Below are 19,929 nucleotides of genomic sequence, written 5' to 3'. Positions count from 1 at the left end.
GGGCTGCTTGTCATCATTCATCCATGCCTGGGAGGGGGATCACAGCAGACTAGTGGGTGTTGAAGACCGTTGCCCACGGCTACTGCATCAAGTTCACCGGCCACCCTGATACCACTCACCGAAAAGCAGACGCCTGTCACCAGAACACCTGCGCATTCTGCTGGAAGAAGTCCAGGTCCTGCTGGAAAAGGACGACATTGAAGTCGTCCCCATTCTCCAGGTAAACAAAGGTATTTATTCCTTGTACCCTAAAAGGATCTCACCATGCGCCCTGTTTAAGACTTGCACCCGGTGAACAAGTATGTCAAACCTCAATTTCAGGATGACAACACTGCAGGAGGTAATCCTGCTGCTCCAACAGTGGGATTACATGGCCACATTGAACATGATTGATGCATACTTTCATATTTCAATGTTGTCAGCGCACAGATTGTACCTCAGTCATGATTTAGGGCAGCCACGATCAGTTCAAGATTCTCCCCTTCGGCTTTGCCTCATCGCCACGGGTATTTGCAAAGGTACTGGCAGTAGTAGCTGCTCACCTGTGCAGGCAGTCCATCCTTACCTCGACGACTGGCTCACAACTGGAGATTTGTACGATGAGAAAATATCGATGAGAAAATATCCAGTCTGAACCCCAATCAAGTCAAACAGTTTCTCTGGGATCTAATTCAGACCAAAGGCCGCCTCGTCTTTCCTTCCAACAAGAGGGTTCAAAACATGGTGTTCAGATCCTTCACTATGTAGCCAGTCACCAGGTGACCATATGCAAAGCCATGTGACTGTTGGGGATGATGGTTTCCTGCGTCTACCTAGTACCTCAGGCTCGTCTGCGCATGCGCCCATGCAATAGTGGCTTTTGAGCCAAAGGTGTCAGGCCAGCGGGACGATCTAGTGGTTGTCTCGGCAGCCCTCGTTTAGTCCCTGCAGTGGTGGTCAAGAGAAAACCTTCTGCAGGGGAAAACTTTCACCACCCCCGCAGTAGAAGCCACTCTCACAACAGACTCATCTCTGCCGGGGGATGGGTGGGAGGGGGGGGGGGTTTGCTCACATCCTTCAACAAACGGCACACGGCGTGTGGTCCCCAGCATCCAATCACATCAACCTGTTGGAACTGCTAGCAGTGTTCATGGCCCTGAAGGCCTTCCAGACACACCTCCAGGGGAAAACAGTTCTAGTCCTCACGGGCAGTGCTACGGCCATGTATTACTTATACAAACAAAGGCGCACTCACTATCTAGGACTGTCCAAACTGTCCCGGAACATATGGAAGTGGGCTCTCAAACACAAAATGTTCCTCCTTTCACAACATGTTCCATGGGAACCTGATCTTCTGAGGTACTCGGCAGAGACTCTGCCTCTCCCTCTCCCCCCCCCCCCCCCCCCACCCGCCTGTAGAGCACGAGTGGCGGCTACATGGCAACATTGTATTCAACGTCTTCGCAGAATGGGGCTTCCCAGAGATCAACTTGTTCGCCACTCTAGAGAACGCCCAATGCCCAGATTATGCCTCAAGTTACCCTCTGAGCCGCTCATGGTCCGGGATATTTGTGTACGCTTTTCCCCGATTGCCCTGCTCAACAGAATAGTGCACAAGATGCACCACGAGCCAGTCAGGATGATTCCGGTGGCCCCTATATGGGCCCGCCAGCCTTGTTCTCCCATCTCATGGCAATGTCCGTATCCCCTCCTAGGAAGCTGCCATGCCCATACAACATGCTGTCTCAGTGACAGGGGTAAACACTTCATACATGCCCTCAAATTCTCAACTTCGCTTCCTGGCTCCTGAGGTCATAGAGTTCGGACACCTCCAGCTCCCTCATGATGTATGGACATACTCGGGCATTGTTTCTCCAGCAAATGGAAACTTTCGGGCAAACACCACGTTCCAGAGCAAGGTTTCATGGTGGAAAATTCCTGTAATTAAAGCCTTTATGGAATGGGTAAAGAGACTTAATCTCCCTGTTCCCAACCCAGCACACAGGTGGGACCTGAATGTTATTACCAGGTTAACGGGGCCTCCCTTTGAACCAATGCACAAGGCTAGCCTTAAAGCACTCACCTTCAAGACCGCCTTCCTGGTGGCGATCACCACTAAACAGATTTAGTGAACTGCAAGCACTTTCGGTTTAGGACCCATTCGTCATGATTCACAAAGACAAGGTGGTTTTGCGCACACACCCTCACTTTGCGCCTAAATTTATCTTGAAGTTCCATGTAAACCAGTCCATAAAACTACCCACCTTTTTCCAGAACCCCACTAAAGTGGCAGGAAAATAAGCCTCCACACACTGGATGAAAGGGGAGCAGTTAGCTACTATCTGAAAGACAAAGCCACTTAGGAAAACAAACCAGTTCTTTGTTTCAGTGGCAGCTGGTAGAGAAGGGGGCCCTGTCTCTAAATCAGCTATCTCCAAGTGGATCATAAACTGGATCACGCTGTGTTTCTCTCTTGCCAAGAGAGATCTACCCTTTGCGCCTAGAGAACACTCTACTCGGGGCACAGGGGCTACCATAGCATTAATTGCAAATGTTTCTCTTGATTACATTTGCAAAGCAGCAACCTAGAGTTCTGTACACACCTTTACACAACACTACTGCCTAGATACACAGTATAAGTCTGATTTCTCAGGCAGGACAAACGGTGCTAAGACATCTTTGCTACAGGTGCTTCTTACATACCACCACCATCTCTGGGTACTGCTCGCTAGTCTATGCACCGCATGTGATTCTAAGCAGATTCCAAAGCATCAGAAGACATGCATTACTCACCGTAATAGCATTTCTGATGATTGCATCAGCTTAGATTCACATGCAGCCACCCTTCCTCCCCTCGTGGAGTAGAAGGAACATGTAACTCTTACACCTTCTCTCTTCTGTACTCGCTCACGCCGAATATAAGGCTCCCTCACAGCGGAAAAAACACAACCAGAGCGACCTTGACGCGTGGGGGATTTTGGGTACACTACATGTCTAGTTGGGGATAGTGTTGGTCACGGCCATGTCGACGTCCCCTTCTGATCTTTGAAAGAAAGATGCAATACTCTGCGATTTCCACTAGATGAAGGACTATATGCAAAGCATGTGAATCTAAGCAGCTACAATCAGAAATGCTATTATGGAGAGTAATGCATGTCATTCAGTTACTGGATATACAAACAGATATTCAGGTGTGAAAATCAAACCTTCTATTTTGTTAATCGCATCTGTGGTATCCATCAGGTAGCTCGTCATTTTGTAACACAAAAGAAGTAGTAATCTACATATTTGGATAGAGGTTCCAAAATTGAATTAATTCCAGATACAATAGGGCGACCCGGAGGTCTCGAGGGGTTCTTATGGATCTTCTGAATAATATAAAACACTGGGACCCTCCCTTTCTCTCTCATCAGGAATTCTGCTTCCCGTTTGCCAATCATCTGGTGATCTAATGCCTGAGACACCTTGTCTCTGATTGCATGGGCCATCTCATCCGTAGGGTCTCTGTCTAACACACATTAACTGTTCCCATCTGCCAACAAATTGTTATTTTCAGCAATATAGTCTATTCGATTCATCAAAGCGATAGCCCCTCGCTTGTTAGCCTGACGTTCAATCAATTCATGGTTCCTAGCCACATTTTGCATCCGATCCTTTTGCCACTAAAGTTAGAGTGGGTGTCCCTCTCAACTCTAGAGTCTCATGACCTCCTTTTAAAATAATTTTCTCAAACCAGAGATTTTGGCGTGAGGCTATGTACCGGAGGGTAAAAAGTAGATGGATTCCGTAGCCCACTGCAATTCTGTACATCAAAATTAGATTAATTCCCTGAGGTGTACTTTACGCATGAACTGTTGAAACTCCGTTCGAAATTCAAATGGGTCATGCTTTTTAGTCATGACAAAAGGAGTCCGAATTCTCCTCTACCTCACTCGGAACATAGGAGGAAAGGTTGACTACCACGGTTTCAGGCTCCAGGTTCTCATTTTATCGTTCCAGTTCCCTCTGTGGGAACCTCGATCTAAACAAGAAGTGCATCCCTATCTCGACCGGTTTCTGCCTCTATAACCTCTAACCATACTGGTGTCTTGTTGACCTGACCTGTTACTGGTACTGGGTGCAGCGGTGTTCCTGTTGTGTCCCCATTATCACCATCATCACTTGAGCTATATGAAGGGTCTTGAAAATGTGCGCGACTCGTTCTATTCGGTTCACCAAAATTATTCCTAAATTTATGGTTTTCCAAAATAAAGGGAAACTATCTTTCATGACTGAAAATCTGAATGTCATTAATTCTCTTTATTCTTCCTAAGAGAGTATAATTCTTGAATTCTAACATCGCTTTCAGATGTAAATTAAATCCAATTTTTAGTCTTGAACTTCCAAATCAAATCCATTTTATATTTTGAGACCTCATTGGCAGTGTCAATCAATATGAGCCAATCGCGATATAACTCCATTTAATTTTGAAGTCTTTGTTGTCCAGAAACAAACAAGGTTTGTTCTCACAATTAGACCCTGCGGCAGCAAATGCCTTTTCAAATATTCAAGCATGATTGCCCCAGTGGCCACTGTTCTGTACATCATTGTTCACGGTTACTACTAGAGTAGATGTGGAATCTAATAACTTCTGGACAGAGTCTTCGCTATATGCCAGGCATTTCTCTGAATGAGGAGCCATCCTGTTGAACAACCCCCCCGGGGGATAAACACTAAAGACGGACTGGACAATCACAGAGCTTGGATTGTTGTGTAAAAAAAAAATGGCTAAAATGGGTAAGGTGTTCCAGTAGATGCTCTTTATTATTATGACACCCATGAGACCTACAGAGGCCTCAAAAAGTACCAATATAATACAGGAAGTAATACCCCCAAATGCTGACCCAAAACGAGGGTGACCCATGTCTGGGGTTGACGGAATATGTATGAGAGGAAAAACATTTTCTTTTTTTCAAACTAAATGATCCAGGTGACTATCTCGTATTTCTTCCCAAAGCGAAGTCCTGAAAACATTGACCCAATAGAATGGACTTAAAATCACAATACCAATTGTATTACAAATTCATATTAAATGTAGACATGGTATGCATCTAAAACAATTATATAAAAACGATTTTATATATGAAAACCCACAAAGACAATTTGATAAGTGTGTAAATTCTGTCATTTTTTTTTATCTACCTCTACAGAATCCTAAAAGCATATCTACCACAATAGAACAAAAACTAAATGTTTGATAGTCCAGTTTGTGTGTCAAAAATCATCAGCCCAACATAAGGTGATGCAACAGGTTTAATACATTTATGGTTCAACATTTTGAATCTGGACTCCTAGACCAGTCAGCTGCTTTCAGGATGAATTAACTCCCACAAATCTGGATTTAGATGCCACAGCCCCTTTAGTGGAATGAGCCCCAAAAAAGGAAAAATCCACCCCACCTCCTGCTCAGTCAATCAGATACAGCTTGCTGAAGTGGATGAAAAGATAGAGTGATGGGGCTTAAGGAAGCAAATGATCAGCTGAAAGGTAGCAGCGAAAACCTATGTTAACAATGTTAAGCTCATAACGATCCAAACATTTTCTTATTTTCATGAAACGAAGGATAGGAAATTGAGGTAGACCTATGTCTTGCTCTAGTGAGTAATGAAAAAGGTTACACCTTCCAGGGAAGACCTTATCCACATCCAAAGCGTTGACATCGGAAACACTTTTTGGAAACAAAGCATAACCACATTTTAACCTTGGTAAAAAGTAGTTACAAAGTAAGATTATCATTATTTGATCATGACTGAAACCGATTCAACACAAGAATATCATCCTATAAAACGCAATCCTTAGCAAGGGGCCTTAATTCGAATTGTCTGGGAGCTTTTGTCACTAGAAGGTGCTTTCTCTTCCCCCCCCCCCCCCCCCCCAACAGGATCTCCTTCACCAAGATATGGCTTGCTGATATTGTTGATCTAAAATCATTAATAGTCCTGTATGCTTCCCCTGCTTAAATAGAGATACTAAGACAATTATCTACCTCTACTGGAGAAGCAAAAAAGGAGCCAAGTGACCATCCATGCACGGGAATAACCATCTATTCCAAGTGGCAGAATAGCCCATGAATCTTTGTGCTAGGTGGAGTCTTGTGAAAGGCCCTGGAAACACCAGGTAGTGCTGAAACCCGTCCCCATGGCCTCTGGACACCAACTGATTGACAGTTAAGGCCGGATGCAAAAAGTCCAGCCGTACATGACACCCAGGAGAATTGTAGGAGGGAAAAAACATTGTGTTCCTACATCCAGCTGCTCCTCTCTTGAGGTACTTGGAGTTTCAACCTGCAGTTTTGTTGGCTAGGCCTTGCAGGTACTTTGCCTGGGGAATAATTTTTCCCCCGATGCAGAAATGCTGGAATCTTTGCAAGATTTGCTAAACCCTTGAACCTCTTTCCCCTCCACACTCCCCTGCCTCCTACTCCTACCCCTTTGTGATTGACATAATGAACTGCTGAAATATTGTCCATCCAGAAAACACAATAGTTTCAAATCCTTCGCCAGGCTCTTCAGCGGAAAAGAGCCCATCAATGGTTCAAAGCAGTTGATGTGAAGCTGCCTTTCCTGGGATGTGTGAAAAGAAGGTTGGGCTACTACTCCCTCTACTAAGATCTTGACTGCTGAATCCATCTCTGCTGGCCTTGTTAAAAACTGTAGGGGCAATCATACTCCTGATGTAGGATTAGGTCTGCCAAGGGCTGTAAACGTATGCACATACTCCAGCAGATTTTTTATATACATTTTTCTCCAAAGAGATCACACCTGGCCTTGGGACCCAACTTAGTGGCCATCATTTTAGGATCTAATACCCTCAATCACTTTCCTGCGCACCACTCAGCGGGCCAAATTGTCAGCTCAGAGCAGGCAGATGCACCTCTGAAGGGAATCCTTCACTGACGCACAGTCACATGGTCATCATTCCCTTTTATCACCAAATTTGCTCCTTTTTCCATGCAGCTTTCCTTTTCCAAACCATCCCCTTTTCATGGTCCTAATTGCTCAATCTCCGCCTCCCAATCCTTCAAATCCACCAGGTACTCGCCTACTTTCTCAGCACAAATTTCTTACCTAGCACTGTCTCATAACGCAAACTCACCAGGAACCCATTCCATACCCCCAATAAAGCAGAATCCGGACCAGCGGAGCTCAAGCAATGTGGGTGCAACAAAATGTTAAAGAATCATCCACTAATGAAAGTGTCATATCCATGTTTTGGCCTGTTTTCACCCTAGCAACTTCCAGGAGAAAGAAACTAACTGCGGGCAACTCAAGACCCACCCTGTAAAAACAATTTGGATATTAAATGAACGGCTGCTGTAGTAAAACTGCTTTGCAAACCGGGCAGATGGTTTGAACTGTACCTGAGCTTCAAAGGGTAACTTGTGGAAGAAGGCTAGGATAGCTGAAACTAGTTGAGCAGCACAATGAAGAAAGGGCTACTTCAATGGTTGCAATTGATCTTGCATGCAACAACTCGGAGGTGCAGCAAGGGTTTCACACCGTGGTGGGCCGAGGGCATGGGGTGCCATACATTGAGGGAGGAATATTGATTTTAATTGGAGTGTTTTCTTTGGCCTGTTCCCCTGTGGCTAGGCAAATGTTTTAGATTATATAAGTGATCTTCATTGCATTGCAAAAGTTATTATTATTGTCCATCTAAATACTTTTTGTACTGCCCCACAGTAATCTTAGATGCACCATAGCTCATATTTCTCACCAAAATACTTCATTCTCGCACTTGTTGTGTGAAAATATGTGTCTGTATGAGATTTACAAAGCGCAAATCTAGCTGAGAAACAATGAAGTGTAGGGATTTGGGTTGTTTGACCGAAGTGTAAAGATTTGACCATAGTCCATTTCACTGCGAATCTGTTTATAACTTTTGCAGAACAAACAAAATCATGCCATAATCTAAACTCCCTTCCCCATCTTATCTGTTTTTTTCCCCCACTGCTGCTCCTTCACCCCTGCAGTGTCGAATCCGTCCCTCCTAACGCAGGTCGGATCCGACTCTGCACGGGTCTTTTTTTTTTTCTTAAATCTTTAAGGGGTTGGGTGTAGGGGACACCCCTGTTGACATAGTGAACAAGGGTGCGAGGGACGCCACAGATTCCCCCTTGTTCAGTATAATGCCATTAGAATGGGAGATCTGATCGCAATGATCATATTCGATCAAATCTCCCATTCAAACAACTTTTTTCAGTCAGATTGGGCATTACCGAAGTGGTATACTGGGGTGAGCAAAGCCAGGGCGGTTAAAACAAAGGGTGATGCTGTAGCGGAGGAGCAGGGATGGATAGTGGGGGGTTGATCTGTCCAGAGGGTAATAATTAGAGTTGTAGGAAAGAAAGGGATGGGGCAATAAAGCTCACCAAAGGTGAGCAGTGATTAGCATGTAGGCAGGGAGAGAGGTTGCATGACCCAGGTCCGCTTGCACCCGCTTACCTACTGCTTCCATGCTGAAACAGAGCTCCTAAACCATGGTCCAGTCCTATACAGATTGTAAATACAGGACAAAATGTGTCTAAGAATGCAATATGTGTGAGCCTAAATGCCATGACTAGTTAATTTCATACCCAGCATCAGACAATTTAAGATCCTGTCCGTGAGATATAGTACTGTCAAGCGTTAGGCAGAGTATGTTTCTATTTGTTTCATGCAGTTTATCTTTATGCCTAATGTGAATAATGTTAAGATGGATTTCTGAACTGTGTCCTGGAGGGGCAGAGGTTCAGAAGGCCAGCCTAGTTTCTTGGAACAGGGTAACCTCTGGACAAGCCAGACCAATCAGGGTAGCGATGGCGGTGGTCAAGACTAGGTCTCAAGAGGGGTGAGGGTGACTAAAAGCCCGCAATGAGCACACAAAGCAAGGACACTTACAAATTACTCCAAGCAGGTGTTATATTAAAAATATAAACACATTTATTACAAGGCCTATGTAACATTGACCATAGTAAAGAATCACGGTAAAACTCAAGTAAACCAACACATCACAATCAAATACAATATATATACAATTACCGAAGGGTCTAAAGAGTTAGAAGCACGAAATATGTAGACCACCTAGATGGGAAGGAAAACAGGCAGTGCAAGTAATCGTTGGACCCAGTTCGCCTTCAGAGGCCACCTAACTAGAAGGAAGTCCGAGCCCTACGAAGAGTGGAGCCTTGTGCTCAAAAGTACCTGCACACGCTGGCGCCAACGGGCCAAGGGGAGTCTCTTCAAGGGAATCGGGCAGTTCAGAGCGGTGAACAAAGGAGGGCGAACAGATCTCCGCTACTCAAGCGTGGCCTCCACTTGCGGACAGAGTCAGAGCGCGAGTGCGAAAAAGGCGTGCTGTTTAACACAGCGAGGAAAAGCTACAGGCTACTGCAGGAGGGCGACCGGTTCCTAGCGTTGCTACTCACGGTCCCCGATGCAGGCAGACCCAGGCTTCTCCGCGTCACTTTCAGTGCTGGCAGGTTCAGATACGAGCAGGGGACGTCTCGGCGTCGTGTAGATTCCGCGGCAGCAGAAGTTAGAGTTGAGGTTGTCCCAAACGCAGTGAACCCGCACAGATTGTTACCACAGCAGGGCAACGCAGCGGCCGTGTGTATTCAAGCCCAATGCACACTTCTCACTTCAGAATGCCAAGTGTTCAAATCGTGTGAGAGTGCTAAGGACTCTGAATACAGCAGCAACCTGACGGTGGTGACGGAGCAAGGCTCCTGGGTTGGCTGGTCAGTCCACTGGATGGCCCAGGGACTCTTCCAAAGGCTTGCATGCAGGAGATGATGAAGATGCCAAGAATAGTTGTTCCCACTATTCCAACGGGTCGAAGTACCAGTACAGGCCTTCTCGTTCGATCGATCAGAGGCAGAATGGTCTCACAGGGTGACAGCAGTGCAGAGGAGCAGTCCTTCAGCGGGTCACCAGCGATACCTCGGTTCAGCCTCTTAGTTGCAGGATACTTGGCTCCTGTAGCTGTCGTTCGTGAGAACTCAGGTGATCGACATGGTAATGGTGTTTCCAGCCTCCTCTTATCCAGAGTTCCCTTCACGCCAAAACGGAGAGGACCCAATGGGAGATCTGCTCACAAAACACTTGCACCATACGTGGACCTATCACGGACCACGGTGGTCCCAGGCATTCAAGACACACTAGAGACTCTGGCACCCAGGATGTGTATTGGGACCAGACATCTCAGCCCACATCCTGGTGGCACACACAAGGCCTTTAGAAGCCCGTGAAAGCATCTGTGTTTCGTGGGAAAGTACATGCCCAAATAAGGAAGGCCCCGGGTCGGCTAGATCTGGGGAAGGTGAAGGGGGCAAGACGGTCAGCGGGCAGGAAAAAGAGCCTCGTAGTCTGGCCATTTTGGGAGCCAGGCCACCATTTTGGGCTAAGCGCGAGAAACGCGCTTAAACTGCCAAAAGGAGCTCAAAACACAAAGAAACGATCGCTGCCACCAGTCCCGTCCGTGATTCACTTGCACCGTTTGTTAACAATCCAAAGAGTGTCTGGGGCCTGTAGAGTGACTCGAGGCCCAAGAGAGCAGTAACTTAGCTTACAGTGCCCTCTTGTGCCATGTTGCGCGAAAGCTGCAACATGAGAAAAGAACTACGGAAAACGTTTCCCGGTACTGACTGTCTTAGGGGCTTGTCAGTTTCCCCGTAAGAATGGAGCGAAAAACCAGAGGAGAGCGGCGGAAGGCTACGCTTCTCTGGCTGGCAAAGTCTAGATCAGGGTGAAAACAGCAAAAAGTTTAGGGGCTGCCACATGGAAGGAAAATTACCCACAATTAAATCTTTTTGCAGGTCCCCAAAAAAGTCTAACATGTTTGTACATCAACAAAAACATATGTGCTCCCTCTGCTGTAAGGAACCACTGTTAAAAGAGCTGAGCAGTGGCTACTTTGGCGGCAGTTAAGACTATGGGGGCAATAAGGGGTGGACTTCCCCCCTCACGCCACACCTTGCATCGCGCAACAGAACCTCTAGTGCCTTCAACCACACATGACAAACCTAAAGCCTACGCAGTTGATGTCAAGGCGGCTGGTCTAACAATTAATCTGCCTGGAAAAAAGACAGTTAATGCTTGACATATGCCATTGAGAGCTTGGTGTCGAGAAGAAAGCCCATAGGTTCGATATACTCTGCTAAAACATGTGTAATGCTGTTCTAATCCAGAATCGATAACCAACACTTGACCTATGAAATAGTACTCCAGATGATTTTCTGAAGTGTAATTATATTTTATAAATGCATAGGTTAGTGAGCCATTGGCCAAACCCATAAAAGTGGAAACCATGGTCCACTGTTTCCATTTTCCTGGTCTTTTGGCTCAATGGGACATGAAGAAAATGGGTTTGGTGATTGGAATCAGAAGGAGCAGTGCAATATTGTTATGCGGTTTTGCTGCAATCAAATGATAAGGGGGACCAGGCTATGTGTGGTATTGACTTTGGGTAGGAGCATCCTTAAAGTAGACCCAGGGCTCGATATCAAGCTCAGTTTGCTACTAACAAGTAGTTCCTCTGGGCAACGTTATTAGCAAGGGTGAGTGGAGTGTCGCTGATGGGGTCTGTGTGACAAGCTGGTTGGAAAAAGGTAGAGTTGAATTGATGTTGGTATGTGCCGGACAAGGATGTACTACCTTGTGTTGCTTGTAGAATCCTGAGCAGGTTGATGACAGGCACACACAATCAAGAAGCCACTTGTTGCATGGAATAGCAGTCATGAAATGGTAGGACAAGGCAGAAAAGGGCCAGTAAAGCATTATAATTCATAGCAAAGTACGAAAAAAGCTTAATGTGGCCAAACATGGCCTGCTTCCCACGCTCGTGCCCTTTGCTGCTGTCCAACCCTGTTTCACCCCCCCCCCTTTCCCTTCATGTGTATTGTTGGCCATACAGCAAGAATTGGGGGATTAGCAAATGTCCGGACGAGATTACCTGCAACCACACATTACCAAAAGCGAAGTTCTGAGGGTTATTGGATAGAGTTGACCAAGATATGAAAAGTCCAGGCACTTGCTCAGTATCTGTTTGTCCGGCGGAATGCCATCTCAAACCCCTCTAGCCTGCTTTAGTGCACAAAAGTAAATGAAAAATGGAAAATGGTTGCAAAGGGGCATCCTGTTGTGTATTCTTTAATATCTGATCCATAATAAAAATCCTCATTTAGTTAAAACCTTCCATTCTTTGTGGCTGCAGGTTTGGTGTCCGGTTCCCACCCATGTCGGATGCCTATGACCGGAACCTACGGAAGCTGACTCTTTCAATAAGCCAAGAATTGGGCTATACAACTGAAGTGCATGAGGGAGTATACTGTTGCTTGGGTGGACCCAGCTTCGAGACCATTGCTGAGTGCCGCTTCCTGAACCGCCTGGGCGCAGATGCTGTGGGTAAGGATTCCTTTTGCTATTCTGTGCCTGCTGTAGTTAAGATTGTGCAAGTATTTTAAAACTGGGCTGAATCCTTGAATCCCGATGTCTGAAATTGAATGCTCCCCATGGACCTGCTTCTCCCCATCCCTCTCCCAACCCCCTCCTAAATTAGCTCTTATTTGTTTTTTCCAAGACATCCAATGGGAGTAGAATTCCAGGCATCCAATGGGAATAAACATCCAGCTAAATCCTTCGCCGCACAAGCTTTTGATCACGTTTTTGGAGTGCCCCAAGTACAAAGCCAGTCTTTAATCCCCTCTAATAGCGAATAGGTAGGAATAAGCCCCTATGCCCAGACACCTACAGTCCACGTTTCAAAGGAATCAATAGCCCCTGGTAGGAGAGAAATACCTCTTGGGGTAGATCAGCAGGAGGGATGAAAATTTTAGATTGTTCCCAAATGTTTTTGCCTCTCCATAAAGAGAATAATGTGAGAACTAATAACTGTCAAGAAACCCAACCCACCACTACACTACCAAGGGATGATTCTCCTCAGGTTGATTGACAGCCCATTGTGCTATCCTCAGTGCCCTTCTCCTCTAATTCCCAGATTAGAAACCATCAAATATAAGACCTTCTTTACCCAGTGCACCAACTGGCACAATGACTTGTAATCGTTGTGCCGCTTGGAATACATTGCTACATAACAGCTGTTGAGAGCATGAAAGCTCAACTTAAACTAATATACATGCAAAAATGTTGAACCTAATGAGCGAAATACGCCCTGCGTAGTGAGGGTCCCTTAACAAGGGTGAAGGGGATCTACAGGGTGGGCCCAGCCACTGAAGGGCCTATCGCCATTAACACCCGTACAGATAACTACACGGGTGCTAATGTTTTTTTATTTGGTGAAAAGATAGAAAAACATACCTGTAGCTCGCCCGACGCTGCAAAGTCCCTTCAGCCAGCCAGGCAGTCGGTCTTGAAGAGGGGACTGCCTGGCCAAAGGCAGTGTGCGGAGACTGGTGTAGAGATATAGGTAAGTTTTACTTTCATTTTACAAAATAAAAAACATTAGCACCCGTGTATCTACATGGGTGCTAATGGGAAGGGGGAGCGGGAAGCTGTGAAGGAAAGCGCCCAACTCTAATGAAAGTGCTCTGAACGTGGGCGTACCTTTGTGAATACCTTGCGCATTCCGAACATTTTCATTGGCTATGGGCACCCCCCCTTTGGCTACGGGCACCTCCCAGGGTGCTAATGGTCAATGTGACTATTAATAAGAAACAGCCAGACATTCTGACCAGTCCAAATGCGATTTAATCTGCAGACCAAAGTATGCCTTTGGCTGTCTGTTTCCCCTTCTTTCTCTGTTACCCTCGCTACCATCTACAGACCCGCCAACTCCTCCTCCACCCCAGACCTGCCTCACTCTTACTCTCTTGAATGGGTCAATCTCTCCTCTCTTCTTGCCTCCTCCCCCAACCTTATCTTCCCTGGGGACTTCAACATCCATCTCGACTCCCCGGATGTGGCCACTGTTCTCTACTGTGACCTCTGAAATACTCACTCACTATCCTTCCCACTGGCCCAACCCACTCTGCAGGGCACACAGTGGATGCTCTCCTCTCAACAGACATGAAATTAAATTAAATAATATTTTATTTATATTGCGCTCGTACACAAGTATTTCAGAGCGCCATCCATCTTTCCAACCATTCTCCTTGTTCTGTCCAGTTTCTTAACCTTCGCAGGAGCTGCTGAACCCCTACAGACCCACAAAGGTGTAATGCTCTCAACTAACTTAATTTCCAGCTGAGTTCGGTACACCTAAAGGCACCCATTCCTCGACACGATACCAAAAAAGCCCAATAATGGACACACCCAGCTAGGGAATGAGATCAGGCGATAGATTGCTTGTTGAACAATGTTTTATATAAGATAAATTTGCATGCAGAGAACGCTGCTGCCCTGAGAGCGCTCTACCAAACAGTACATGGGCAGCACATTAGAAGTCTAAGGAGTGTCACTAGTGATGCTCCACTATAGGTTCATAATTCTGCAATACAGTTGGAAACATAAGGATACATATTACAAGTGTAGGAGATGACCACGCTGTATTGGCTGTTGCTCAGCTGTCGGTCCGGCAGCACGTGGGTCAGCTAGGCTCATCTCGTGGGGTGAAGGTCAGACGGGCAACTGCCTACATTGGGACTATAATGTACAGTAAACAGGATCGGAGCGCATGAGATAAATGACTATAATAAAAGTTGTCATGAATGGGGGTGCTTTAGAGTTCACTTGACAGGTCATATTGCCCTCTCCACCCTGGCATCTATAAAACAGTGTCCCAGACCCAGGTGTCTGCTTTGGGGTTTCTTGATGCCTCATGATATGGATGGACATTTATTTCTATAGTGGCTATATTGGTTCATAGGATTAGGGCTGTGGCTTTGCAGGGTGGGAATTGAGGGAGCACAGGCAGGTTTAGTGGAGATGGATGGGCACATGAGCTGGGGCCTGCTCCGGACGGGGGGGTGGGGTGAGGTGGGGTGGGGACACACACAACACACACACATGCGCACACACACACGCGGCTGGACTTTGTGAAAACTGGGTTTGCGTAGAGGGGAGCAGGGGCTGGCTCTGCAAGGCACTCGGCAAAGGAAGAGACCGGCTTTTAGAGATTGTTTTCAGGCCTAGTAAAAAGATGGTGCATAGGGTGGCACCAAATGGAGTCTCTATGCATCACCAAAGGCATTGTTTTTTGGTTCAATTCTTGGTCTGAATTGTATAAACGTTTGTGGGGACGTCCCCCCACTATAGCATACACGAGATCATTTCTTGCGGGAACGTCAAGGGGAATGTGAAAGACCACCTCTTCCCTAACACCCCCCAATGGGAAGGGGGAATTGGATAAAATAAGACTCATCTCCCAACTCGTACTGGTATCTGCATGGACGGGAAATTAACATACAATGTAAGTACACCCTTCTTCTACCCTTTTCCTTTTTAATTTCCAATCTTCGAAGGAGAAAATACCTGAAACTCCTCTGCAACAGCTTAGAGGAAATACTTTTCTTTAAAACTTGAAGCTACACCTCTGTAGAACTGATTCTCTACCTCCAGCTGAAGGCTGACTCAAGATTTTGGTTGAAAATGAGTTCTTACTAAGTGACACCTTTTCCTAAGGCAAACTTGAGGTATCTCTTCTTTCCTGAATATTCTTGAAACTTAAGAAATAACTAACGTATATTTTCCTAATCAGACTGAATGCCCTAAACTAATTTCATAGATTTCTGGTTAAGGTATGCTTGCCAGTAGTGTGCCTACCAATCACCATTAGAAATATGTCTAACTTCTGGAGTTCTTAACAGTTCATGCTCAATAGTTCACCTGGAAGATGGTCAGGATAAATAAACCCCCAGTCACTGCACTTGCCGTACCTATACAAAAGGATTCTGTCTTTGAAGTTCAATCACAGCGTTAAAACAGGAAAACGTGTGCCTCTAACCTAACCTTCTCGACGAATGCTGGGATCCCACAACGCTACACCGTATTCGAACCAAAATAGTCTTGCTGCCAAACTGAAACACTGCTTTGTTTCCTCACTTCCCGGTCTCACTCCCTGAACCGCGATGCAGCTTCTGACCTCGTCTGGTCTCTCAACGCGACTAACGCTGAACGCTGTCTGAATTAAGTGTAATGAAAGATCATGTTACTGGCACAGAGTGAAATTAGACTCCTGTCAACCCAATAATTACACTTTAACCTTCTAACAAGTCGACTGGTCCGACATAAGTAATTTTACAATTAATTCTAAACAGATTTAACTCAAAAGAAACTTCCTTATTTTAAATGCAGAATATAACTTAGCTTTTCTTTGAGTTCTAATCAATATTTTCTTTTCTGGAATAAAGATGTTCTTTTTTTTTCTTTTCTCTTTCCTGATGGGGTATGCTGCTTCTATGGAAATCTTTTGCCTAAAACACAGGAGCAAACATGACCTACTCAAATGACAACTCTAATGAAATGCAGTTTAGAATGTTATGTTTGTCCTTTGACCTTCCATCCTCCAATCACAAGTCCTGTTCCTTCCCTCCATCTTGGTCAGGGAACCCACCTGCTCTCTGAATAACACAGGTCCAGGCCCAAACCAACCTCAAATGAAACTTGCAGCACAAAAAACATTATGAATGTATAGAAATGTATAGAGACTGTAAAGTGGATGTGAACTATTGTGCATGTAATCTTCCTTGAAACCTAACGCGCCTCTCTTCCTTCCTTGACCTGCCCATTCTCCCCCTCACTGCCAGTCTCCTTCTGTCATTCAACCGATGAAGTGTGTGTCAGTCGATGCTTTTGCTTACTCCTTCATCCCTCACCCACCACCCCCTTCATTGGACTCTCCTTCTGACTTTGTTCTAACTTCCCTCTCTATCACTAACACTGTCGACATTCATTAGGATCCGCATGAAGCCTACCTCCAACTCTTAGTGTGACTCTGACTTAGCCGCTTTGACATGAAAGTGCAAAGCAGCGGAGCTAAAGTGGCAGTCATCTAGCTCATCTCCCAACAAACTGGCCTGCTGACTTCTTGAAAGACAATACTGTTTCTCCATCTGCTCCAAGGAGAGGGCTCATGTCCAAGCCTGCATCTCTGGAGACCCCAATAACGCGGCTGAACTCCTTAAAATATACAAGGAACTTGCCAATCCTGCCGCAGTCTCCTCCTCCTCCCCCCCCCCCCCCACCCCAGGCATTATGCTCTTCATTGGCCTCCCACTTCTCCTCCATAACTCTTGACATCCTGTCCTCTCATCTGCTGCCCCCATTCCCCAACCTTCTCTCACCTCTCTTTTGGACCCCCCTGCCCTCCCCAGCACTCTCCTCCCTCTCCCATTGCACCAGATGAGCTCTCTAGAGTTGTACGCTCTGAGTCTCTTCTAAACAGGTCCCACGATGCTCCTCCAAAACCATCAAGGACAACGTTGACCCTCTCGCCCCTGCCTTGGCTGACCTCTGCAACCTCCTTTACACTGGGTGTTTCCCTCAAGCACTCGCTTGTGCACCCTCTCCTAAAAAAACTGTCTGCTGACCCCTCTTGCCCGGACAACTATCGACCATCTCTATCTATCTTGGGCAAATTCATGGAGAAGCTGGCCATCCCCCAACTGACCCTCCATGAGCACCAGTCCAGTTTCAGGGCAGCCAGAGGCACGGAAAATGCTCTATTGAACAACCGGTAAGACCTACTCTCTAACATGGACTCTAACACTACCTCTGTTCCGGTCCTCCTTAATTTTTCTTCTTCTTTTGACACTGTCAACCACTCCATCCTCAAACAGTCTGTGATACCCTTGGCATCACAGACTGGGCACTGCTGTGGCTTAACTCCTTCCTCTATAACAGACCCCAAGGGCTCTATCCTTTCTCCATGGTTGTTCAACATCTACCTGACCCCTCAGGCCCTCCTGGTCTCCACCTACTCCCATCATTTCCAGTGTTGTGCAGACAATGCACAGCTCTTTCTGGCTGCCCCCTACATCCACCTCATACCTGACTGCTATTCAGGCATGGTGCTCTACCAATGATCTCTGCCAGAATGCCAGAAAGATGGATTCTTCTCATTGGGGCGCCTGATCCTTGTTTCCCACTCTCTCTAGCCAGGCTGCTTGTGTCCCCTCACCTCACCCCCTTGTGAGGCAAAAAACCATGGGATCCTATTTGACTCCTCTTTCTTTCCACAAATCAGACCTTGCCAAGAAGTGCAATTTTCAGCTTCATCTCCTCTAGGGCATTCTACCTTTCCTCACCTCCCCCCCTCCCCCCTCCCAGACCCTTATTGTCTCCGGAGCCCTTGTTCTCTCTAGGCTTGACTACTGCAATAGCCTCTTCCTCAACCTTCCTCTTTCCTCCCTTCACCCCTCCAACTAATCCAGAATAGGACTGCAAGGCTTCTCCTTGGCCTCAAGCCCAAGGATCGCACCTCTCCAGCCCTACAATCTCTCCACTGGCTCCAAGTGACTGCAAGGATGAAATTCAAAACCCTCTGCATCATCCACAAGTTTGTCTGGGACCTGGAACCTCTCTACATCCAGCTTTACCTCCCGAAATATCTTCCAGCCAGAGTCCTTTGGTCTTCTGGGGCCAACTCTCTGCCGGTCAAACATTTCTCCAAGCAGAGAGTGGGAGGTAGACCCCTTTCCTCGGCTGCCACCTCCCTCTGCCCCCAATGCTTGAACTGGATCTTCTTGAGTTCTGGAAACTTATCTAGACTCTCCTTTGCGCCTCTTCCTTCCCTTTACCTCTCCCGTGCTAAATTCCCCATCTGCTGCTGCGACTGGGGCCTGTTCCGTCATACAAGGGCCAGACCACCCCCCATCAGTCCCTCCCCAGCATCCTTTGCCAGCACTTGCCCTTGGGCTCCCTTTCCCGGACTATCCCTACTTAGTCCTCCCTGTCCACTGTACTTCCCCCACTCCACCTCCCCCCCCTCTTTCCCCTGGCACTTGCAGCCTTGGCCCAACCAGCACTTGCTCGCCCCCACTTCTGCACTTGTGGCTCTTCCCCCGTCCCCATACGCTTATCACCTTACCATACGCTTTCACAGTAGGATTGTCACAAGGCCAATATAGCAGTTTCTTTGATGTTGTATTCTTATGATTTCCCATGTCCTACCACCCTCCCCCACACCACTTGTCTTGTGGCACCTGGAAACAGCTGTGTGTAGGCGCCATACACATTTCCAGTAAATAAATAAATGCCTCCCAAAACCCCCCTGTAAAAATCAAGTGAACAAATTAGCTCATCGATTCAGGAACAAAGTACTAAAAGTACTCCTTTTTATAGGTGTACTCTCCTTCAAGTAAAGACAAATTTGGCATCAAATACAAATAACTGCTGCTCATCTCAAACCTCTATGGTGCCAATGCCCCCTTGTCTTCCAACCTAATTTCCCTTCGTCTAGCCCACTGACCAGACCAAATTCTGATCCATTCCTATTTAAATTTTGAGGGAAAAATAGAACGGTGTACATGACAAAAGTTCCGGAATTAGCGATTCAGAACACAGTCATTGATAAAGCCATTTACTGGTTAAATCACACAAGGGTGTTTAGTGATTTATACATCCAGACATACTGGATGCCAAGCGCTGCCCAGATTTTATGATTACACCCAGTTGGTTCTTGCGTCTGAGCATTTAGTGGGCGGCCTCTTATCTATAGAGTGCCGTACACTACCTCCACACTACAAAATAGAATTGCAACCAATCCCCCACCCCTTTCCCACCTGGGAAGATCAATCCAATTACTAGACCCTTGACCGCTAATAGTAATCTAATTGATTCCACAAGCGACCCAGAGTGTAGTGGCCCCACCAACAAATACTCCAGGAGTGAGAACAATCCTAAAAGTTCAATGCTTTGAGAGAAAGACCACCCCCGCATTCCCCACCGCCCCCACCCCCGTAGACATTTCTATGCATCTAGATAGATACAAGCTTAATGGAGGGATACCAAGTATCTTCCCCCCCGCCTTTTTTTT

The 19,929-nt window shown here is 46.4% G+C and overlaps 1 protein-coding gene across 2 annotated transcripts in view; it reads left to right on the top strand.

Annotated features, from left to right (window-relative positions):
- Window positions 1-19,929, top strand: part of PNP (purine nucleoside phosphorylase) — a 379,606-nt gene that overhangs the window by 301,917 nt on the left and 57,760 nt on the right. For both annotated transcript variants that reach the window (XM_069633728.1, XM_069633727.1), the window contains one exon: window positions 12,211-12,401. In XM_069633728.1, coding sequence (XP_069489829.1) covers window positions 12,211-12,401 — 191 coding nt within the window. The remainder of the gene's footprint in view (window positions 1-12,210; window positions 12,402-19,929) is intronic.

The sequence above is a fragment of the Ambystoma mexicanum genome, chromosome 13 (genome assembly GCF_040938575.1).
Source record: "Ambystoma mexicanum isolate Mex_15411 chromosome 13, UKY_AmexF1_1, whole genome shotgun sequence".
NCBI lineage: Eukaryota > Metazoa > Chordata > Amphibia > Caudata > Ambystomatidae > Ambystoma > Ambystoma mexicanum.
Note: the sequence above shows the minus strand (reverse complement) of the source record. Positions and strands in the feature narration are given on the sequence as shown.